This window comes from Hesperophylax consimilis, chromosome 5 (assembly GCF_061612785.1).
Source record: "Hesperophylax consimilis isolate HC1 chromosome 5, BYU_Hcon_1.0, whole genome shotgun sequence".
Classification (NCBI taxonomy): Eukaryota; Metazoa; Arthropoda; class Insecta; order Trichoptera; family Limnephilidae; genus Hesperophylax; species Hesperophylax consimilis.
In genome coordinates, this window is record NC_142840.1 from 18,424,177 (window position 1) to 18,449,725 (window position 25,549).

A 25,549-nucleotide genomic window follows, 5' to 3' on the forward strand; every position below is an offset into this window, starting at 1 on the left:
TTTAGCGAACTTTATTGGAAATTTTTAAATTATAAAGTTGGAATAATACCTACAATTCTTTAAATAAATAAAAAATAAATAAAATAACCGTTTAAATTACACCTATATTCAATGGTTTTATTTTAACAGTCTTTCAAAACATCTACTCATTAAACTCCTGTCGCAATCTCAAATTATCAATCAAATAATTATAATTATTATTATTGAACATTTACACCAAATTGACAAAGTGATTAATTGTAGTTTAACGGGATAATACTTAAAAAAACAATTAAAAAAATAGATGGACTACGAATCATGACTAACGAATAATGAGTTTATAACATTAAATGACAGGTGACTTTTGAATATTTTTTTGTTATCAAACAGGATTCGTTCTCTAATCCAACAGTTTTTTTTTTCATGTTTGTGGGTATGTTATTGATCAGGTCTATATTTATGAAACTTCTTCTTCTTCTTGCGGTTTGGGGTGGAGGTCAAAGTAGGATCCTGCGTTTATTCAGGCACTTTCTTCAGCACAGATGTGCCTCCGGAGAGCTGATGAAGGGGATATTATTCTTCAAGATGTGTTTTCTTGTTTAAATAATGTCCACATTCACACAATTCAGAATCTTTTAGGCCCCATTTATGCTTCATATTGAGGTGTGATTTAGTGAGAACACGTCTTCGTCTGGCTGTTTAGTGGTAGGATCCACAACAAGGTGCTAACTAACTAACCATGATGCCATTTCCCCACAGGGAACAGACCGCCAAACAACTCGCTCTTGGCACACACTTCTTACTTCATTCACATTCATACACTGTCTCATACTCATCGTTCTGTTATTCTAACTCTTGACATGACCCGACTCAAGTTTTATTGTTTTTTTTTATTTTGTACTTATAAAATATGATAGTGAATATATGTAGAGTAAATTGTATTTCTTAGTCCTCCTCACTAGGGTGACCTGTGCTGAGGCGGACTAAAGTTATTCACTTTTATTTTATTTGTTTTCTATGTCGTTCTTAATATTTTTTCATCGTTTTTTCATTAATCTCTTTCAGCCAGATATTTATTCTTGATTTGTAATCATTAAAATTTTCTATTCGCTTTATATCTGGAGAAGGTTGTTGTAGAGTTTTGTTGCAAAATAAATGTGGTTTCTTTGTCCGAGATGAGCTTAATAATGTTACAAAATAATAAAAATAACACAAAGATTATATATTGAGAGAACAAAATGGTTAGATTAATATTTCTACGAATTGAGTATCCACATGGTACCTATTAAGCTAAATCCAGCTGATTCATTACAGTATAATGTAGTAAACATGTAGGGTGACAATGATACATAATATAGTCTTTATGATTCCTTTTTAAATTGTATTCAGGTTATGTATATACTTAGATACAGCAGAACACCATCCTATAATTCCATATCTAATTCGAGAATGACATAAAGCGTAATAGACTTTTTTCACGTCCTTTCTATTTAGCATATTAATTAGACTTTTTAATAAATGTATAAGTTTTGTGAGTTTTTACGTGATACCCTTGATAAGTAGATCCTGATAGATCCCATCTAAGATTATCATCAATAACTACCCCAAGATATTTTATGCTTTGTGATTTTTCTATAACTTGCCAGGACATTGAACATTATTTCTATGGCATTTGTGTAATTTTAGTGATTAGTTTAAGTATTTTATTCACTTGATCATGCCATATCTTTTTCGGGTATCCCCGTCTCTTCTAAAATAATCAAAATTTGAATAGCTATTTATAGCCGCTTATCGTATTAAAGATAAACTTTGTTCTTGTTTATTATTGTTTTTTTTTGGTTACTCTCACCCAGATAAAACATTTGACACCCATGATAATGCAATCATTTGACACCCATTAATTAACCATCTCGTAATTTTTTCCATTATTGAATGATGAATTGGTAGTTCAATTCGGTAGGTTATCTGTATTAAATTACCATTTAAGAATTCATCCATTTCTATTTTGTATTGTAAATTTAATTATAAAATTTCATTCACTGTGACAAATCCTTGATGCACATTTTGTACATTAACGGCGTCATGTAAATGATCCGTGGATTATTAATTATTTTTGACTAAATGTGATGACATTTGATACAATAGATCATTGTTTTTTAAATAAATGTGCTTGAAACCAAATTTGGTGTTCGAGATAATGTACTTCAATGAATTACATGGTACCCGTCTGGACGAGTAGCCCAGTAACATTAAAAAATGTACATCACCTGAAACTCCCATATAAGGTCAACGTATCTAGATCGTTACTAATCGTCTAATCAAACTCTCTCTGTCAAATCGAGCCGAATACTATGATCGCTTTTTTCGTGTAACTGGCCAGCTCATTTTGAATAAACTTCCCACAGCTCTAACTAATTGAATTTAAACGGGCTTTAAAAACAAAATTATTTAATAAATACTACAATTCATAAATCTCTACTTCAGTTCAATATTTTATAATAAGCCATATTGTCAAACTTTCAGTAACTGTTATATTTCGGTTGCCTCTTTATTGTACCTTTTTTTAAATGTCTAGTCAGAAGATTCTCATTTCTGAGCACAAACTGCCTCCTACATTTTATATTATCTTTTAATTACAATGTTTTGTCCTGTCCTGCTGTTGTTGTTATTCTTTGTTTTGTCATCGCTTTGTATATATTGTACATTTTCTGTTGTATTATTTGATCTGTATTGGGTAAGACGCACTGTAGGAATAATTGTAAGAATATGACGACTAATACTAAATTACTATTTTTTATGTTTCTACGCTATTATTAAAGCGAAGCAAATTCTATGGCTTTGGTTAAACTTTTTTTTATACCATTACCTATATAATACTTTTGAAAAAAAAAAATTTTTTGATAAATCTTTTTACTTGTGTAGGTACTTATTGTGTAGTGATGCAAATTAGTTTTTTTTTAAATCATCTTAAAAAATTTAAATATCTTGCTATTTTTGATACTGAAAATATGAGGTAAATATTGATATATTTTGTCTATGTAAGAAGTCCACTTGAGTACAATTCTCCTCTCTGGAATCCACATTATAATATACATGTTTTTTTTTTTTTTTTTTTTTATTTTTTTATATTTACTCCACACAGGAGGCCCTGAAGAAAATAATTTCCCTCAGGGCCTATGTCATCTTTGGGGATGCTGTGTGGAGGGTCTTTTTGTGGAGAGGAAGGAGTGAACATGGGTCTTGAAGAGTCCCATGTTGTAGGAGGGAGGAAACACAGAGGCCGGCAGTTCGTTCCACAGCCGAGCTGTTGAACTCAAGAACGAATCGTAGAAGCGACCCGTTCTCATGTGACAAGTGTCAACTGTGTACAAATGTTGGGCGCGCGTTTGGCGTGTATCCCGACTACGCACCGGTGCCGAAGGGATCAATGACGCTAGTTCCTCAGAGCATCTTCCATTGTAATACCGATAGAACAAGGACAGCATACCTACCTGACGCCTGTGCTCTAAAGATTGCAGTCCGTTTGTTAAGATTGGGGAATCTATCAAACGGACCGCCCGTTTCTGCACAGAGTCAAGGGTTTTTTTCAGGTATTTTGGGGCTCCAGACCAGAGATGGCTGCCAAATTCGACAGTAGGGCGCACTTGCGATTTGTACAGGGTGAGCAGTTGTGTACTATTAAAGTATCTGCGGGCCCTGTACAGTACGCCCAGCTTCTGAGAGGCCAACTTTACTCTGGCTTCGATGGAGCCCCCGTACCTGAGCTGGTCACTTATAGTTACACCAAGCATATCAATGGAAGCCCTGTTCGGAAGATTGCTTCCGTTGAAGGAGTCTAGATTATCATTTGGATCCCTTTTAGACGTAATCAGACAGGATTGGGTCTTTGAAACATTAAATTCGACGAGATTATTTTTACCCCAGGAGGAAATACTCTCGAGATAACCGTCCATTCTCTGCTTCAAAGCCCTCCGAGCCGTTGGAGTTTGTGTGCCCTTTGGGGGCTTGTCAAACAAAAAGCTATCATGAACTGTACTGTCATCCGCGTAACAATGAATCGGTGCACATGTCAAAAGGTCATTGATGTGCAACAAAAACAAAGTCGGAGACAGAACCGATCCCTGTGGGACGCCAGCATTTATGGAGTGCGAGGAAGAGGTGAAACCGTCAGCAACCGCCTGAATCGACCTATCCCTTAAAAAGTCAGCAATCCACGTACACAGGGATGCGGGAAGTCCGTAAGAATGCAATTTGTTGACAAGTCCTCGGTGCCAGACCCGGTCAAAGGCCTTGGATATGTCTAGTGCGACCGTTTGGGTCTCACCGTGACGTTCCAGGCACCGCCCCCAAACATGCGTCACATACGCGAGAAGATCACCGCACGAGCGGTTCCGCCGGAATCCGTATTGACGGTCGTTGATAATTTTGTTCTTCTCGAGGTATGTGAGCAGTTTGTCGTTGATCACACGTTCCATCACTTTGGACAGAACTGATGTGATCGCTATGGGGCGGTAGTTGGCCGGGTTGGAGCGGTCACCTTTCTTGGGAATAGGGTGAATTACCGCTTTTTTCCAACCAGAGGGCACAGTGCCACACTTCAGGGACATTTTGAAGAGCTTTGTCAAAACTGGAACTATTTCCGCAGCACACCTCTGTAATACCAGGGCAGGTATTCCATCAGGTCCACTAGCTTTGTTAACATCGAGCCCCCGTATGACGTGGAGTACATCCCGATGCCGGATCCTCAGCTTTTTCATATAGAAGCCGCAGTGAGGAACCGACGGCGGAACAGCACCCCCGTCGTCGAGGGTCGAGTTTTCCGCAAACATTATCCCTAAAAGGTTTGCCTTTTCGGTGGCGGTGTTTGCTAGTGAGCCGTCAGGTCTGGTAAGAGGTGGCAAACTGGGTTTGCAAAAATTTCGACCTATTGAGCCCGCAAGCGACCAGAATGCTCTGCTGCCATGCGGGCAGGCAGCCAGCTTTTTGCTGATCTGCAGGTCGTGTTCGAATTTTGACCTATTGATGATTCTCTTGCATTCCTTTGCCGATTTGTTGTATGCTGATCTGCTTTCGGGCGTTCGAGATGTGTTGTAGGCTCGGTAAGCCGCGTTTTTTCGTCGAACTGCTTCGGAGCATTGTCGACTGAACCACGGCTTTGAGCCCACACCAGTTTCTTTAGTAGTCGATTGTATGAAGCCATCCATCGCCGATTTGATGACTTCACCAATCTCCTGGGCACATCTTGAAGGGTCCGAAGTCCGAAAACAAACAGCTGACCACGGAAAAGCATTGAAATGGGCCCGCATACCGAACCAATCTGCTGACCTATAGTGCCACACTTTTCTCCTCAGCCTCTCATTGGTTGGTCTTAGGCTAACGGGGATTGATGTCGTCACTAGGCAGTGGTCAGATGATCCCAGAGGCGCTGTGACGTCAATCTTATAACCGTGTGGCACAGTAGTTAAGAATAGGTCTAACAGATTGGAGCGCTGAGTCTGGACATCAGGAACTCTTGTAGGCTCCTGAACCAATTGCTCTAATCCGTAGCAAATGGCAAAGGATTCCGCCTGTCGGCCAGCCGAGTCCGTTGGGCCTGAGAACTTCAACCATGGTTCGTTATGAACGTTGAAGTCCCCAGAACAACAAACTCGGCCGAAGGGTAGCGGGGCAAGAGATCATCAATAGTATCGCTCAAATGTTTGAAGAGCTCGCAAGTGTCTGATTCGCTATGGTTCGGTGAGCGGTATAGACATGCGTAGAATCTTGCCGTACTGGCAAGATTGACGCGCACCCACATTACGTCGAATCTGGAGTTTTCCAGACTCAATAGTCGCACACAGTTGACGTCAGCTCGACTATAGAGGCAGACTCCTCCTTTCAGTCGGAATTTGCTTGCGAGGGTAAAGCCCGGGCAGTCCAGATAGGAGGAGTCTGGCGGCTCGGCTATCTGAGTTTCGGATAGGAAAAGAAGGTTGGGACGTTGGGACAAAAGATGGTGATGGACGGAATTTAAATTTGTGTGGAGGCCGCGAATGTTGGCAAAATTTACCAACAGTTTTGGCCCGCACCGGGGACGCCTGCTACTCGCCGCTGTAATGATGTTAAAATTGTTGTGTTGTATGTTCATGAATTTTTTTTTTTTTTTTTTTTTTTAATTTTTTTTTTTTTTTGTAGGGTAGGAGGTGAAAGGAAAGGTCTGGAAAGGAAAGGTATGAGGGGTGGGTAGGAATCTGGGGTTCAGGCTGTCCAGGAGTGATGAGCGTTTGGTTCCAGCCCACCCACTGCGGTGCTAGGCGATAGGCTGGGAGAGTCCGGCTGGAGAGGGCATCCAATGCGCCCCAAACGCTGCTGCTGGGTCCCCTCCGGTCACGAACCGGCACAACAGCAGTGGCGGGGTTTTTTCACTCGCTGATGGGGCAGCCCACCCTTAGTCGTGAGCCTGAGGGTCGGGCCCCTGTACTATCGAGCGGCCCGGACAGCGGTAACCGGTTGTAAAGGGTCTCCCTCAACCAGCATCTCCCAACCGGCCCGCCACGCAGAAGGTGGGCCGATGCACCCGCCACCAAGACCCGGGCAAACCCTAACCCATGAACCCGGGCACCCCTGCTAAGTCACCAAACGTAGCGAACCACTTGGGGTGACCTGTGGCAGAGGTGTTGGTCATCCAATAAATGGTTCCCAGGGCGGCGGTACCCATTCCCGCCTACCAAAATGGGGATGTACAAGCTGTTGAAAAAATACAAAACAAATTATTACGTTTTATAAATTTTAAAATGGGTATTCCAGCAATTTTGTTGGACTACAACATTCTGTTAAATTATATGAATATGCTCAAATTTTCAGACAGAAGAATTTTCACTGACTTGGTATTTCTATATAAAATTATAAATGATTAAGTTTGTAGTCCGGTATTGCTATAATTGATAAGCTTTCGGATTCCACAACGTAATACTAGAAGTCAGGATTTATTTAAGTGCAAAAATTCTGGGACTAACTACCATATGTATTCCTCTTTTCCCAGAATACTTCTGGAGTGAAACAATTATAACAAGTCAGTGGACATCTTCAATTTATCTTTAAAGAAATATAAAATGCTTGTAATAAAGCAATTCAGATATGTACAATAAATAATGTATATCTCTTAATATCCTCATGTAAACACCCCGAAAAAGGGCGTTAATATATAAATAAATAAAATAAATTAGGCCTGCTGGTAGTAACAGAATAATTGGAAATTCAATTGTAAAACACCACATAGCAACGAAGACGAGAAAATCCATATTATTATAATAAAATCATCGTACACCATTCCTGTTTATCCCCACTCCTTCCCCAAATTATATGTATAATAACCGTAGTTTAAGGAATAATTGTACCAGCCTGAAAATGCCTATAATAAGCTGAAACCGGTCACGGTAAAAAATAAATTAACTGGAAAAAAGTTTTAAATTCTATTCAATAAACCATTTAAATATCTGTTAATGAACTTCGCAAAATAAAATAAATCAAGCTTTTCAGCGATGGTTTTTTTCTTTCATAAATCAAAACAGGTGGTTGGTGTTGTGCGGGAATTTAAACTTTATCGCCATCTGCTTAGAGAGGGTTATTTTAAACAGCCCGCTTCCATATGTTACACGACGTGATGAATCGCCTTAATATTAAATTAAAAACATAAATACCTATAACACATAATATCGTGCAACTGAAATTCTCACAGACCGAGAGAGAGAGTGGAGTAGGCACTTAAAATAAATTGTTAAAAATCTTGACCTACGTGGATAGCTCATACAATCGTTTGAGGTAATCACAAGCTCGCGTGAGCAGGATAATGAGAAAATATATTACTTTTTGTCTGTTCGGTATGACTGGGCTCATCCATCACTCATTCAATTATCTTCAACAGAAAAAAACTCAATTATAGACAAATTTAACATATCGTCCTAAAGTGGAAGATGCTTTTATTGGTGGCATATGAAAAATCTTTACTTTACCCCGTCATTATTTTCATACTTACGATTTCATACAGACAGTAGTTGTCATTTATTAGAGAAAAAATATATTTTGGACGATACTAAATCCAACAACTAAGTCAAGTACTAAGTCAAAAATGGCAACACCTCATATATCGTCAACAAATCATCGAAAATACTCCTGGACGCAATTTTACCATAATTCTTATTATTTAAATTTTATCTCACTTAACTAACTCTATTTTATTTTTTTTACTAGAAACCTAAGGCTTTGTGCAATATTCAATATTTTTTTTATAATTTTAAAATCTTAAAACAAAATGTTAAAAATCATTTGCCTTTGTGAGAGTTTTTCGTTAATTATTTATTTTTATATTTCCTTTCATTTCCGTATTTTATCACCCTTTGTTTTATAAATGTGTTTTTAATAAAAAAATTCAAATAATATACACCCAAAATTCACAAAAACAATCGGTAATACATGCTCACAATCACTAATAAACATGTCTTTTTATGAATATTTGAAGTATTAAACGAAATAAACATGAATATTTCCCTTATTTAGTTACGTACAAATGAGAGCTGTCAAATAATGTCCACCATCTTAAACTGTTCGAAACTCGATACCAGGAAACGTCATTTTTCATCGCGAATGCGTATGCAAAGACGACCCTGGTCGAAAATTCGCATCGTACAAAACGTCTATTAGAATCGCTCTGGCGAAGGACTCCACATCGTACTTCGCAACTTTTCACTTACATCGGCTAAGGCCGTGTAAGCAACAATCCCTAAATTACGAATTCTATAATTCTATTGACTCTGAGCAATTGTGACTCTTACGACGTCAAACATAATATTGTGTTGCGTTTTCTACACAGTAATCTCTCCCTGCAAGCTTGAGGGATGTATTCTAGAACACTGTACATTGTTGTATGTACGACTCATACGTACATACAACAATTTATATTATTACCTATGCACAAATGCAAGGGTAAGAACCCAGCGGCGCATATAATTTCCATTACACGCAACCGCTGTAACCAAATTGCCAGAAGGCCCCGCGAATATTCTAATTCTAAAGAGGTTTCCCGCAAATTCAATTTTCTTTTTCAGGAATTCAATCTTCTTATTCTCAAAGGCGATGGGAGGGCGGTAATCTAACAAGACCTGGAAGAAGGCCTGCACTAATGCGTGCATAAGCTTACTACAATTTAAGTACATAATATGATAACGTTATTCCTAAAATTACTTATTTCATCAATCTGCCTTTTTACATACCTTATAGAGGATTTATACTTCGTATTATGTTGAAGAAACCATTGGTTCTGAAGTGTTGATGTATATTATTAAAATTGGGGTTAAAATAAAGTAATTTAATTAATAGGGTGTTTTCTTTTTCTGCTTACATACCTTCTTTAAATACGAACACGATCCAATTTGGTTCTATCCCTGGAAAAGGTAAATGCCTACCCATTTTTCAAAGGTTTGCAGATTAATAGTAGTACAATTAATTATTTTACTAATGGGTAGTGATGATTTAAAAACTAAACAACTATTCGAGTTATTTATTTTTGACCGAAAACGTTTCACTGTGGATTTCTTTACACATGTATTTAATGTTAATTAAAATATTTGGATGTAAAGTTATTATTTTATAAAACGAATTCATAAGATAATTTTGTAGATATTTTAGAGAGTGTGATTAGATTAGAACGGAATTTGAACAATTCATGAAATTTCGATTTGATTTTCAAGGTTATCAGTTATTGGCCAAGGGTTTCACAAAACTGAAATAATAACAGAACTTTAATTGAACCTTCACAGAACTTGATAATCATATTTTTTAAATTTAATGAATTGTACAAATTCTGTGAAACAACCCGCCTTTAGATTTGTGATTGTTCGGGAATATTATTATTATGTTTTTTACATAGTCTGCAAATGAATCTATAGAGATATCGAAAACATGTAAATACACAAAATTATAAAATTCCTTTAGACAAGAGTATCTGATAATGTGACAGCTTTACTTACGTCTTGTGGTAAAGTAGGTGACAATTTTGACAGCTAAAATTTTTCGACAACTTCGATTTTTGGAAGCCATTAACTTATTTGTACTTTACGTAAAAATGAATTTAAAATTGGCTTCTTGTGACTAAATATTATTATCTTCAGCCTTTTTGTGAAATTTGAATGAAGTTCGATATTATCTGATAAAATATGCTTCATACATCTTAAATACACGGTGTCTGGAAACTGGTGAATCCTCGTCAAATTCGGACTTGATTTCGTCGTTTTTACTTTTTTGATTTCAACTTTCATTTCGAGTTAATCAATTCGAAATTTGAAAATTCGAAATAAAATGGTCACGCGGGCGTATATCAGCTAAGTATTTTATTTTAAAATGCCCGGCCCCAAAAGTGTTCGACTCGTTCAGCGCAAAAAACAGACAGTATTATAAACCGAAATGATCATATCGAAAAAAAAAGTTTTTTTTGCTTCTCCGTCCGACGTAGATTTACCAGTTTCCCGCTTGTAGGCATTACATTTTCTGGACACCGAATACATGTAACACATTATACGTTTATGATATTTCTGGATAACTCAATCTATTTATCGGGAGCTTCCTTTTTCTACTATTAAAGAAATGGTCACCTATTTGATATTAACTTCTGCGATTTCAAGATTCAAAAAATGAGAATAATTTTTATTAGCTGTTTTCTCTGTGTTTCTTAATCAAATGTTCCTATACGCTAACATTATAATATATTCAGAGATGTGCAAAATGGGTACCCAAAACCATTTGAAATGCAAAATGAAAATGGGTCAAAACTTTTCCATTTGAAAATGCAAAATGGTTTTTAGAAATGCATTTCAAATGCAAAATGCAAAATACCTATTTTAAAAATGCATTGAAAATGCAAAATGGTTTCTCAGGTCAAACAATCAAAATGATTAAAGAATTTTTAAACAATTTTGTGATTTAATAATGGACAACAATGTAGAACAAACATATTACATGATGGTAAATCCAAAAACACCACGACTACAGATTATGAAACCACAAAAAATTTGCGCGGGACTAATGTTGCCAACGTAAAAACATAGAAACTGCTATCTAACATTTAATATTACAGCGTCATGGCCCCATGTTCAGTATTTGAATCAGTATGTTTTGTAATGGTATCACTCAATTGCCAGGGCTCCTACCAGGGAGCAACTTGACACATGGAAATTATCTCTCATAGCGAGGTTGAGGACCGACTGATATTTGGGGCTTATGAAAAAAAGATGAGTGGAGATAGTAGGAAGAATGTTGCAAAAAAGCATTTAAAATGGAAAATGGATTGAGAAAAGCATTTAAAATGCAAAATGCAAAATGGTTTTTAGGAAAGCATTTAAAATGCAAAATGGAAAATACCCATTTTGCATTTTGCATTTCCATTTGAAATGGATTTATTTGAAATAAAGCACATCTCTGAATATATTTGACCGAAGACGAATGTTGTTTTCTTGTACAATAGTGTTTAAGAATAGAAAAGAAGTTAAAATCGTAACCCCAGTAGGAATGAAAACCTGGATTTGTGATTTCATTACGTACGATATTATGGCAAAAAAACCTTTTTAAAACCACAGTATATTATTTAAACACTCTTTTTGGCCTCACATTTTTGGATTATCAAAGTTTAACTGCTCACAAGTTAATGCAAAAAGAATATTACTGTACAGATATAGTACGGCCTCTGTTTGTGAAATATTTATTAGATGGTCTCGTCTAGTATGAAAATCGCCTTCGTTATTTACCTTGTAAGCTAAGGTTATCCGCATATAGAAAACACATGTAATATTTCGGTAGAAAACTTTCTGTCGTTTGAGCCGTCTACTTAGAAGAAAATTACCTATTCAGTTTATTATACTAGTTCCTCTCATTTAAACTACATATGTGGTACTATATCAGAAAAAATGCTGTAGAAAATATCTGACTTTGAAAGTAAGTCAGATTACATTTTCCCATGAATAAATACGTTTTAAAATCTTAATTACATTTGTTTATTATTACATGGAAACATGGAAATCCTTCTAAACTTCACATGCCTACAGATAAACTCACGAAAAAACACACAAACACACCACACACACGCACCACACGCACACACACGCGCGCGAACACACACACACACACACACACACACACACACACACACACACACACACACCCTCACAGCCACACACACACACACACACACACAATAGGTTATTTTCAAACTACGAATACCGTTAAAAATATGTGAAAGATTAGTATAAGTTTACGAGTATTTTTACGATTCTGATCATTGTACTAAAAATATTTAATTTTAATATATATTTCCAATCGTAAAAAACCGCCCATTCTGAAACGGTTCCAACTGGCTACAACGTCATAGAAGTCACCATAAGCTGGTAAGACGGCTGTCAGCTGTCACCAACGGTGCCCGGCGTGACTTCACGAATGAAAACCACATATCAAATCATTATAGAAAATTCATTCGTCAACATAAAAATATTCAAAAAAATTTCCTTCACCATCGTAATTTATTTCATAATTATTAATGAATCAAAAAGAACACTGAAAATATCCTATTAGCCAATGTACTTACCACAAATAAGACAATACAAGGACACTCAATGGTTACTCACTATAAAATATTTAACATATGTAATATTGTTTCATCTCTGTGACCAATTCTTTGTTTTGTTTCAGCAACATAAATTAATAAATAATAAGGGCCTAAAGGAACATCCCAGCGACCTCCTTTTCTCCATTCTGCCAGTCTTCACAAGTTTCTCCGGATATTAGGTTTTCTCCGGGTTATATCGCTGATTAGGTACTAACTTATTGAAAGAAAAAAACGTTTGAAATTTTTATAAATCGTAATTTTATTGATAATACAAATCTTAACCACAGGAAGAAATATTACTTCTAACATAATGATGATACAGTCCAGGATATGCTTGATATAATCATTTAATAACGCTTAAAACTATAACTGATTATGTACAAAAGATTTTTATATTACATAGGACAGAGGCAATTATTGATATTTTAGTTTGAATTACAGCATACAGTATCGTTAAGAAATTTGACTTGCGTGGCTTAAGAAGTTTAATGTATTGAAGAGTGACATTAAAAAAAAATTGGCATGGGTATACACGATGTAATTGGACTTACCCAAGAGATATTAACCAGCGTTTCCACGTTAAACTCTGTCTGGAAAATCACGTTGCACTTGTAGGTATATTATGTACACTATATCTACATGGGGACTTGTCATAACATACGCGCGTTTTTAACCTGGAAACGCTCGCGCTGTCGGGAAAGTCCACTGTACGTGTGTAGAGTGACCGGTAATAACGTAATAGTGGACACGATATACGACAAAATATTTTTATTTAATAACATCTGAATTTGGATGCACAATGGTTAATCTATTTATAACGCTGCGGAAGAAGCGATCTTATGTAATGGGTAGATTAGTAATTATTCTCCCAATGTAATATGTATGTGAGTTATTGTTTTTATTAATGTTGCGCGTACAGTTTACGGCACATATAGGACATTATTAAGAAGTATATATAGATTTCTGTCATGTTTATATTTTTTCCAGCTGAATTTATTTTACATCAATGATTCCAAACACCGTTTTTCTATATATATTATATTCCAATTCATTCACAATCGAGCAAATTTTGACACAAAATTCTTCCCACGTTACTATAAAAGTTTTTTTAAAATGATAAATTTTATAATACTTCAGAAACTAAGTTACTGATCTCCAGTCTGCGCATTAATTTGACAATTTGTAAGTTTTTCAAAAGGAATGAGTTAAATTGTACCTAGGCAATAATAAAATTATTATGAGTGTGTTTTATGAAAATATCAAAACCTGTAAATAAAATAAGAACTGGAGGTTCAATAACTTGCGTATCGATCTGCAAAACTTTATATTTTTAATTCTTTTAACTTCATTCGTTAAGCTTTAAGTCTTCGATATGGTATCACGTACATAACGTACCCTTATTGTAATATTGATACAATTTAGCATACTATTCCCACAATATTTAAAATATACACATAAGCTATCTTACAACATTTTTGGCGACCTTTTTAAATCTATAGGATGGACATAGTTTTTTTTTAAATTCAAAATAAATTTCCATGTTTAAAGATTTTTTCAAAATAAGATACTAATAATATCAATTATTTCACAACAAAATATATAAAGGCCTTTTAATCGTTTACTTAATTTTAGGCGTACCTTCGTAGCGCTTCATTTATTTACAAATTTACAAACGTAGTAATAATATGTTTTTTTACGAAATAACTTAAATACTATTGACTTGATTGGATATTTCAATATAAAATATAGACTGAAATTATAGTATGCGTAATTATTATTTTTAATGTCCACACATTAATAAACCTGAATCAAAAGTTTCTTTAAAATAATATTTTTTCTTACTTTAATTGCAACCTTCACTCAACGTCGCTTTGACAAAAACGTTTATACACATTTCATTAATACCTGTAAAACTTTTTGAACCACACTTTATTTAATGACAACACGTCGGCATGTTTCAGCACAACCACTACTTCGTCAAATAAAATCATCTCATAGAGAGATGAAGGCATGATTATACCGAAACCGCTTGGCATGGTTATAAAATAAAGTGATGACATATTTACTGCGTTTCATTTAATATTATCTTCACTTGAAGAAATTTGGAATAACTTTGGTTCACAGCATACTTTATATTTACAGATTGTTCCCCGGTTCACTTCGCGTTGATGTGTGGTATTCCGTGTCTCTGTTTTTTGCCTTGAACGAAGCGAATGCCCTTGCGCCGCTCGAGTCATTAGGGGAAGTCCTCAAGTTGGTAGGGCGGGAGTACTGATGATTCATCACCGTCATGGGCGGGACATTTCCCAGACAAAACTGCTCCCCGTCATCATCAAGATACGTGTCACATCTCCCTGCAGCCAGCCCAAACGTAGGATTTTCTTGCATTCTAAAATTATTGTGATATGTCTCATTCCTTGATGGATCCCCTCCCATTTCATTTGCCTGATTATTGTCGTAATTGTACGGTTTGGGTTGCCTGTGGCCTCGTTTTGCAGTACCGAAGTGGTTCTGTGGCATTGTAAATGTTTTATCTTTGGCCGAGTTGCACGTTTTGCCACTGCATAAATAATTTTCGCTTTGCAACGAGAGGTTCGATTTATCACTGTTTCGCGAGCTATTTGCGAATTTTGATATGTTTGAATTCTGGGGAGTGAAATATGATTCGGAAAATAGATTTCTATTAAAATATCCACCGTTGCTTGCAGGATAAATGTCTTCATCGAGATCTCCATTTGTCTTTTTGTTAGCACCGCTCTTGGTGTAGCGATTTGACCATTCCTGGAAAAAAAGAAAAGTTAGAACTATTTCCCTTCATTTGTTACTATCTATAATTACTTTTGCATATGAGGATGAAATATGTATTTACCATTGATCCACTAGTATTTCCTGGACTAGGAACAAGAGTAACAGAGGCGTACGCAGCAGGAGAGTTTGGAGTGACGCAACCATCCTTCGTGCATGTAATCATGGAAGCATCCACTTCTGCATAGTCCGGCATATTTCCATTAATCTTGTCATACTCCGGCAGGGTTATTTGTCCATACTCTGGTTCTTTGTCTCCTCGTCTCCAGGAGTCTGACTCTTTGTCACGCCAGGAGTCAGGTCTGCTTTTCACCCAGAGTAAGGAATCAGTCTTTACGTTTCCATTCTGTTTGTACCCAGTGGCTATGGGATGGGGGAGACCGATTCCAGCTTTGATACTCATATGATTAACAAGATTTTTACTTCCCGATCTTGCATCTAAAGAAAAATATAAATTTAGTGGATACTGAAAATTAAATAATCGGATTCCAAAAATTATTTTTTTTTTTCTAAAAATAAGTAAGCCTGCCTAAACTACGTCGACAATTTTATGAGTTATTACGTACCATACAAATTTGGCAAAGGATTTTCTTTCATCAAAAGATGTCTCCGTCGGATAAATAGCATCGCCATAAACAAAAGTGTCATTATTGTTAGCAGTGATCCAAGAAGTGCTAAAAACCAAGTTTCTGTTAATAGATCACCAGCCACAACTGTTTGGATATCGTGGTGTATGTTTCTGAAATCAAAGAGTTAAGTTAGTAAAGTTACATCTATGCAACTTTTTAACAAGATCAGAAGATGGATCAAAAGATAAAGAAATTTGGATGGTTTATAAAAATGTTGTGCGTTTTACCTGTTGTTTGCATCCAAAAGCCTTGTAGACGGATCAAGACCATGGGTCGGAACATAAGGAAGTTGCAAAGTGGCATGATGAGTGTATGGCCCTATTCCTCGGACAGTAGCTGCTGCCAACTGAAGCCAATAAGCAGATCCGGGAGTCAGTCCATTCACTCTAGCGTTGCTTCCAACCACGGAAACATTCTGGACTATTCCAGAATCGTTCCCTGCTTCCTTTACTATGATCTGATAGCACTGGATCACTCCATTATGGGTACCCGCTGGGGGCGGCTTCCATTTTAGTAACACGGATGTACTGTTGATGAGAGATGCTTCAAGATCAATTGGTGGAGCATCGGGAACTAAAAAAAAAAGGTTTCAAATGAATGACAGTTTGAAAACACCTAAATAAATGGACTTATTTGATTAGGAACAGATAGTCATAGTAAGATTTAATGAAAGGATATGTTTACCAGCTTCTAAAGTCCTGACTATGCGGCTGTTGGAAGGTTTTCCTTCCATCGTTTTATAAAACGGCACTAAGAAGAATTCGTACTGTGTAAATTTTAGAAGGCCGTTTACTTCGTATGTGGTAGTACCAGAGTTAAATAAAGTAACCATTTTATAATCGGTGGAAGACAAGTTCCAACCATCGAGTGGTCGAAAGTAAATGTTAAATCCATCCAGCTGATTATTCGTGTTAATTATCTGAAAGTGAACGAAAAATGTCATTAACTAATTGCATATTATTTCATTATTTCCAAAATATGTATCTCATCAAATATTGATCTATCTAGAATATATAATCGGCAGTGACAGATACTTAAAATCTACTTATCAATTCATGCGCAAATCAGGGAGTTATTTTAAATATTTGAACAAAATTAATAGTTCAGCAGGTAATACTAAATGCTTACCTTCCAAACAAGCTTGGCCGATGTTGATTCTATGGCAATCGCCTCTAGAAATTTAACAATATCATTCGTTTTTAAATTATGACGAATTTTAGCTGTTTTTGCGGCTTCTGTCATAGTAGTCTTTAAATAATATTCTTCTTCTCTTTTTATGATAACAGGGTCCGAAAACTGACTCGGTGGAGAATATCCGTGGGAATTCTCTGCTCGAATATAAAATATACAGTTCACATCACTGTCGACAAAGCTTTGTGTGTAAGAAGTTTCCTTTAGGCCTCGGGCAACTGTAATCCACCTTGCTTCAAATCTTCCATTGTTAGTGTTATCTCTTCCAAACATTTCTACTCGATAACCCAATAGAGAAGAAGAACCTATCTTATTATCTTGTTTCCACGTAATACGGACGGATTTCGTTCCGACGTATTCTATCTTAGGCTTCCCTGGTGGCCCTGGGAGCGATGACTCTTCAGGACCTCTGAAAAAATGAACGCTAGGATTCGTCGGGGCATCAACCATTAATGTTGCTGTCCAAATAGATTTTCCAGTTTTGGACGATGCTACACAAGTATATGCTCCACTATCATCATTGTTCAGGTCTTTGATCGTGAGACTACCGTCCTCTGCTACTTGTATCCTTTCTTTTGTTATGATTGGCATACCTTTATAGTACCATGACATAACGGGTGTTGGATCTCCTGCGCCAGTACACGGAAGGACAGCAATCGATTTATGAGGCAGAGTTTGATTATAAGGGCCAACCAAAATAATTGGTGGAGGTCTTTCGTCAACTGTCGTCACAAGTAAACGCGAAGATGCAATTGCTGATCCTGCCAAATTAATCGCCGAACAAACTATGTAAATATCAGAGTCAGATTTAGATATGTTTCGTATTGTCAATTTAGTGGTTCCATCTGTGATGTTGGAAGCGTAAAATCGTTCCCAAGAAGTTCCTGGCAGGATAAGTGTAGAGTTTCCTTCGATATTCCAATAAATTTGTGGATTTGGTGTTCCCTTTGCAGCACATTCAAATTCAACATCATTTCCTTCTTCATAAATGACTTGATCTCGGTTAGTTTTTACAACTGGCAAGGCTAAAAAGAAATAAAGAAATATGTTAAACAGTTCAGATAAATCATTCAAGGTAATTTCAAAGTACTGTTTCAATAAAATGACTTACCTTGAACAGTTAGGGATCCCCATGCTGATATAGTTCCAACAGTATTGTCGGCTTCACAGATATAATCTCCTTGATCTTCAACAGTTACTGAGTCAAGTTGTAAACTTCTGTCTTCAAGTATATGAACTCTTCCAAGAGGCATGTTACCTCCGTCTGCCGTTCTTCTCCAAAGAACATCGGGCAGAGGATCGCCTCCAACGCGGCATTCAAACGTTACTGTTTTACCATTCAGAACTGTTATGTCTTCAGGCCCAGAAATCAGATATGGTTTTACTGAAAATAAATAAACCGTTAGTTTAACTACTCAATAAAATTAAATAATAGGAAAAATATTTTTAGATCATTCAGTAACTTACTGTGTACTCTGAGCCTTGCAACGGCAGATTCCCTCACACCCACGACGTTTTTAGCAATGCACTGATAGCGACCATCGTCAGATGTTCTTAAATCTTGAATAACTAGATTACCGCCGTCGACCACATTTATCCTAAGTAAAATTAGAAAGATTAGCCAACGTTATTTCATACACGATGTTTCATGCTGGGATCTAGAAACTTCAGGACTATATTCAACTTTAAAAAATTGAGTTGTATACCTGTCATTATTTTCAAGTTCCATGTCTTCCCCGTTCTTTTTCCATATGACAGTGGGCTCGGGGGCCCCCCTGGGTGGGGAGCACTCTAGTAGGGCGCTGTCCCCTGCAGCCCCTCGGGTATCCGCTGGCTCCAGTCGAAAGTCTTCACGGAGAACTGTACAACAATATCACTATGACAAACCGATCATATTATATCATTGACCTAAACATATGTATATACACTATACAGCTTGACGCATCTACTTATGCAGACTCACAAAAGAAGAACTAATGAACAAACGAACTAGGAAAATATCAATGTAAAATATCGTTTGTTGGGCTCTTTAAAACCACTCTTCTACCATATTCTTGCAATATTTGTATTCCTCCATAATCTAAATATAACAAATTATTCCCAATTTTCTTGAATATCTACAGAGAATATCATTTTGTTATGTCTAAGTTAGACTCACCAGCTACAGTGAGTGTCGCATTCCCACTTCGCGCAACTCCCAATCTGTTAGTGGCCTCGCAGAAGTACACCCCCTGGTCCGTATCCCTTCTCGCATGCGTGGCCCTTAGGAAGAACAGTCCCCCGGCGGGCAGGAGCACCCTGCGAGGGCCCCCCACGCCCCCGTGGGCCAGTGGAAGCCCGTCCTTATACCAGCTGATAACGGGCGGGGGATGACCTTCAGCACGGCACTCCAGCGTGGCGGGCTGGTGCCGGATCACCATGGTGTCTTTGGGCTCCTCCACCATGCGGGGTGCTGAGTCAGCAGCCCCTGGAAGAAAAAATATTGTTAGTAAAAGCAGAATTAATCATTTTTGTATAAAAGTTAGAAGGGTGCGAAAAAGTAATCAAGGTTCAGAAACGGTTATGGGAAATTAACAAAGTGTTTTCATCGAAGTATTTAAGGTTTATTAAGAAATCATAAACACCTAACGCCTAGCCTAAAATCGTGACTCTATGATTCTAGGCAACGTATTCTAACTAACTAACCAACTAAAGGCAGAGAGGACAGAGCGCCAAGCAACTCGGTCTTGGCACGCACTCCTTGCCTCATTCACAATCATACATCGTCCCATACGTACTCTTCTATTATTCTGACTCTTGATATGGCCCGACGCAAGGATCTGATTTGCTTGATAGTGCCATGTCTTCCTCGGGCACCCCCGACTTTTGCTATCATTCATATTTGCGGAAATTATACAATTTCGTTAAATCAAATAAATTTAAAATAGAATGCATATGATTTGAAAAGTGTTTTTTCTTTTGTTGAAATGTCAAATTGACCAACGGTTTTCATTCGATAGGCAAATTTCTAATGGTCTTTAAAATTGACAATGTTCGTTTTTGAAAGGTTTTTTTTATAATTTTTTTCAGTATCACAAATTCTACAATCATAATATTCCATGATTTTTACGCTAGATATTGTTAAAAGTCTCATTAGCCATAACACAAATAATTTCGTTAAACTAAAAATGAACGTAACAACAACGTAGAAAATTTGAATGAATTAAATCGTGTTACTTGGATCAGCAACTGCATATTCGTACATAAGCAATGCAGGTAGCGCATCTGCGTGAGATGGATTCTTGTCACCCCCACCTCCACCCCCTCTTCACTTCACCGCCCTTCAGACCCACCGAGTGCTGTGCATACACTGACTGTATATTGTGTACCTTATAAAATACGTACAGGGTGTTAACTACAAATGGCATCGAGGAAATGTTTTAGTTTTTTATGTGAATACCGCGTAAGAGTCCCAACTGCTCCCTAGCCAGTGAAACTGGCCCTAGCCAGTGAAACTGGCATCCCCAAATGTGCGATATATTTTAAGGATGGAGGGGAACCTGGCTATTCAGATCTGGTCACCGAACACGGCTAAAAGCATTTCAAGCAACGTTTCGATTCTCTATTGTGGTATTTCACCGGAGTGAGTGTTTCCCATTCTGTAATTTGACGCAGGAAAAATAATTTACAAATTACTATTTATTGAGTAATGACTACATGAAAATCCTTTTCTATTGGAAGCTTATATGAAATGCGAAGAGTGTGAAAATCTTCCGATTCGTTTCAAAAAATTACGAAGTACAAGAATAATTCATATTCTTCCAGATATTTTTTTTCTTAATGCATGATATATTATCAAGGCAAATCGCTTTTCATTTGCCGTGATAAGATATCATGATGAAATGCAAAATTTTCCGATTTTCATGAACAAGTGTTCCAACATCATGATAATACATTCGTAATTTACTAAAAGTTTATAAGGAAACCTGTTAATTCATTCGTAAAGCCTCTATCCCGTTTTACCTGGAATTACCAATAATTTGCAGAGATTCTTAATAAATTGGCAAAAGTAATTTTTCTCTGTGTAGCAAAATAACAGGTATACACTTTTAGCCGGTAAACCTTAGAACAGTAGAAGAATATTAAATGAATTACAATTAGGATACAAAAAAATCTGAACTTCACTAGTTATTCATAGTTGTAAGTCACTAGCTATTAATCTAAATTTTAAGCCACTTAATCGAAGTTATAAGTTAATAAATCCATGATAAGGAGTAGGTTTAAGAGATAATTTCAGTTGCTAAGCGCCCTTAAACGGCGCTATAGAGAAATGATCGAAATATTACTATCATTATTATTGTAGTCACGTAAGATTGCACGATATCATCTAAGCATGGTAATATTACTTACCCATTTGGGTACCGATTGTTGGAGATAAGTAAAATAATACTTATAATTATTTATATCGCCATTTTAGTGAAATACTTAAATATTTCAATGGTTAAATAACTTATTATTTTCATCCCTTAGAATCTATTATTAATTATATTTATGTGTTTCACAGTATCACGCTATGTGCAGCGTATTGTGCATCACCATCACATACCCCACGTGTCTGCCATCTTTCCTGGACAGTTAAGTGTAAGGGAAGAAATTTTATGGATGGTACTTAAAATTTGAACACTTCGAAGCTCACACGACGCGCACTCGAGTCGTACTTTTATTTTGGCTAGACGGGCGGACAGCTGTTGACAACATTAAACGAATCGGTATAAGGAAACAATCGTTTTACCATTTTATGAACTCGAGTAATAGGAGTAGTAAAAATATATCGATAATAGCCACAGAAACCAAATAAAATATATTAATTTTAAATTATCGAAGTAAGCAAACACTTTGTGGCTTGACATTATATGATTTTTAAGCATTGTTTTAAACCACTTTATTTGAGTTACTATAGGTCAACCGGTTTCGATTGAACTCTAGAAATATAGATTATTTATATTTCCACTGCCCTGAAGAAGGTTGAGTTGAGAAGGTCAAGCTATATAACAATTTTTTTTTTCATTTATATTAATTGAAATTAAACAATAACTTTGTTTGTATCCACAAAATATTAAACTAATCGGTTTAATTTTATACCCTGAAGATGCTTGTGTAAAGTGAAACCAGTCGATATTTAAAAAAAATCGTGGTTACAAACCGTTATTGTATTATTTCAATTAATATGTCAAACCACAAAGTGACTTCATTCTACCAAAATATTTATATAAATTATTTAATTTACGCTATCTTTCTTCATCAAAATGAAGCATGATTAATCAGAACACGTATCAACACTCTCATAAACACAGTTTTTCAATGGGTAGGAATATACTATTTAAAAAAATATATTTTTTGTTAATTATTATTAAATTTTACAAATTACATTTTTTGAAATTTTCTTGGTGTTACCTTTTCAATTATTATTCTGAGTTCTATTATTTTAAAATACTCTACTTCTAATTATGGAATACACATTTTAAAGAAAGGACCATTTATTGTATTATTGTTAATTATTTTAAAATTAAAAAAAAACTTTCCTTGTATTTTTACAGAGAAGATTGACTTACTTTTATCGATGATTTTCAGATATATTCTGTTGCTTATTCTGTTGCTTATTCTGTTGCTTGTTTCTGCTGCTTATATTGTTGCTTTTATTTTTGTTGATTTTTCGTTGATTTTTGTTGATATTCTGTTTCTATAATTATCTGTAATTTTCTTATTGTACAATATTTTGTAGTATTTTACAGTATTTTTGAAAATATTCTTTTTCCATTTTTGTAACTATACATATTATTATCTATATATAGTATATAAGCACATAGACTAGCTCCCCAGTTTGACCCGAGAATATTTCTCTACAAATTGGGTAAACAAAAAAAAGTGATGTCTGATATGAAATGTAATATATTTTTATCTCTTGTAAATATTTACTTTTTTTCTAAATAAAAAAAAATAAAAAATAAAATTTTCAAATATCTAAGTATGCACCGACCTACCGAAAATAGTGAATTATTGATTTGTTTTCTGGGATTAATTTGCGATGAGGTAAGATAAGATTTCCTCGTTCTGCAATTCTACCAGAGATATTTTCATAACGTTTTCAACGGAATCTTTTTGCCACTAAGCTCCGTGGATATTTCATAACATATTGGTAACTAACGAACTAACCAATTAGATTGTCTGAGCTTACAAATTAGGCATATTTATTAGTTACCTTCCCTGTAAATTACATTTGAGGTTAAATATCACTTAAGAACGCTATTAAAGTACAAGAATTACATTCTGTCAAGATTAAAATTAATTTATTAAGTTGTGATCTAACATTTGTTCTGAAACCGCTCAGCGGTGAAGATAAATGTGGTAGTTAAAAATATTGTTTAAGGCGATGCAAAATCATTTGTTTTTGGTTTGAAAATTTGGTCGCCTAGAAATGTTTCATATGCTTTAAATACTGCGAGTAGAATACGTCTTGGCCTTTGAAATAATCGAGTATTTTTTAGATATTTTCTAAAAAAAAATAATGTTTAAGGCCTATGAAAACTGCTTTAAAGTTCAAAATCTCCTACTATTGATTTTATTGTATAATATGGCAAATTAAGTTACTTATAAAATGATCGAAAAAAATTAAATATTTATGACTAAACATCCACAAAATAAAATAAAAAGCACTTTTTTTGCATACATCAAAACAGGCGGATGGTGCTAAGCGGAAATTTAAACCTTATCGCCATCTACGTAAGGGTTGTTATTGATAGCGGCTCAATTTAAAATATTACACGACGTCGTTCATCGCCTTAAGAGTGGGTTATAGGGCAGAATGGTGATTTGCTGGAAAACGGCTCTCTAAAACGGCTTAATACTACCTTTCGTATGTCATTCTCAGACTTCATATTCTTTGTTACCAATTAATGGACTATTATTTTTCAGTCTGCCTATTTTTTTTTGTAGTTGTTGTAGGCATTCGACCATAAAAAATAAAAACATTGATACACCATACAACCCACTTTTAAAACTTGGATGTATGATTATCGCGTTAATAACGGCTTTACACTATATTTTTAATTTAAAATATGTATAAAATACACACATCTGTAGAAGTACGGCCTCTAATTATCGTTATGCTATCTGTGGATATTAACAATTAAATAAATACTTCATCTTGCACCAAATTTTCAACGCATTTCACAGTTTTTTACTTATTCCGGGATGGAAGCCCCCGGTGATGGCGGTGAAGCTATAGGCTCCCTGTTTTACGGCGTATATATTTCGAAAATGCCATCAGGATGTTTCATTAATGGGTCTAAAAGTAGAATACCGACTCACTTAAAGAATTGCAATAATCTTATGAAGCTACAAAAACAGTAAATACTCACAAATTCTCTTTTTTCATGTAAATTTGACGTATTGTATTTTTTCAAGTGTCATATTTTTTAAAAGTTGTAAAATTCAACATTTAACATGCGTTCCTTTTCCTAACGGTTAGCACTAACGTCATGTTGTTTACTGGCGGCATCTTTATGCAAGTGTGTGTGAGAGAATTCATTGTCTTTACGCGCTCTGACTAAGTGGGAGAGTGAACGTTTTTTCATAGGGCACGTTTGGTAATTGAACCAAAAATTACCAATATTATTTTTCTCTTTGTAGATCAATATTATGATTTATCCATGGCAGCCGGAAAAAATACTCCAAACAAGGTATGCTTCAAGTAACGAATAAATGAAAAAAGATTATTGTTTAGTTGTACTAAATGACACAGAATAATTTAACAAATATATAAATAAAAAAATAAAATTTCTTTTATTTCTCGAGGTCAATTTATTAATGATGTTATTAATATGTATAGATATTCTATCAAATATAAAATTAAGAAATTTACCAAATAAATCCACCTTCGATTTTCTCGAAAACGAAAGCTCAAATAAAAAAAGTCATAACCCAAAATTGACAATAAATGAATAACTGCTTTGATAATTTTATAGAGAAACTGACCAGGACGCGATTTTCGTAAATTTACTCAACATGTGAGAACTTTGGGCGGTTGGTTCGATTCAAGACCTCTGTGCGTTACCTCAGAATGATTACAACCCAAGGGCTTATAACTTGTAAACATAAAGAAATATAAACCTTAATGTTGCAGGTTTCAAAACTATCCGTTTTTAGCTTATGACCTATAAAGGGTTTTACCGTTTATACCACGAGTTTCCGAACACCGTGTAAAACAAACTATATGTATCGGAAATGTTCCTCAACACTAATGACAACAGCAAGTGAATGATGAAACATTTATAAAAAA

General features: G+C 35.6%; 1 protein-coding gene across 1 annotated transcript in view; it reads right to left on the reverse strand.

The window, feature by feature from the left end:
• Positions 1-12,898: 12,898 nt before the first annotated feature.
• Positions 12,899-25,549, reverse strand: part of LOC149423596 (roundabout homolog 2-like) — a 65,408-nt gene continuing 52,757 nt past the window's right edge. Inside the window, exons 3-12 of the mRNA XM_089632035.1 lie at positions 19,391-19,699; positions 18,939-19,092; positions 18,700-18,830; positions 18,344-18,616; positions 17,170-18,257; positions 16,726-16,960; positions 16,269-16,614; positions 15,979-16,151; positions 15,477-15,850; positions 12,899-15,388 (exon numbers count right to left, since the gene is read on the reverse strand). Of these exons, the coding sequence (XP_089488161.1) occupies positions 14,744-15,388; positions 15,477-15,850; positions 15,979-16,151; positions 16,269-16,614; positions 16,726-16,960; positions 17,170-18,257; positions 18,344-18,616; positions 18,700-18,830; positions 18,939-19,092; positions 19,391-19,699 (3,728 nt within the window). The 3' untranslated portion in view covers positions 12,899-14,743. The remainder of the gene's footprint in view (positions 15,389-15,476; positions 15,851-15,978; positions 16,152-16,268; positions 16,615-16,725; positions 16,961-17,169; positions 18,258-18,343; positions 18,617-18,699; positions 18,831-18,938; positions 19,093-19,390; positions 19,700-25,549) is intronic.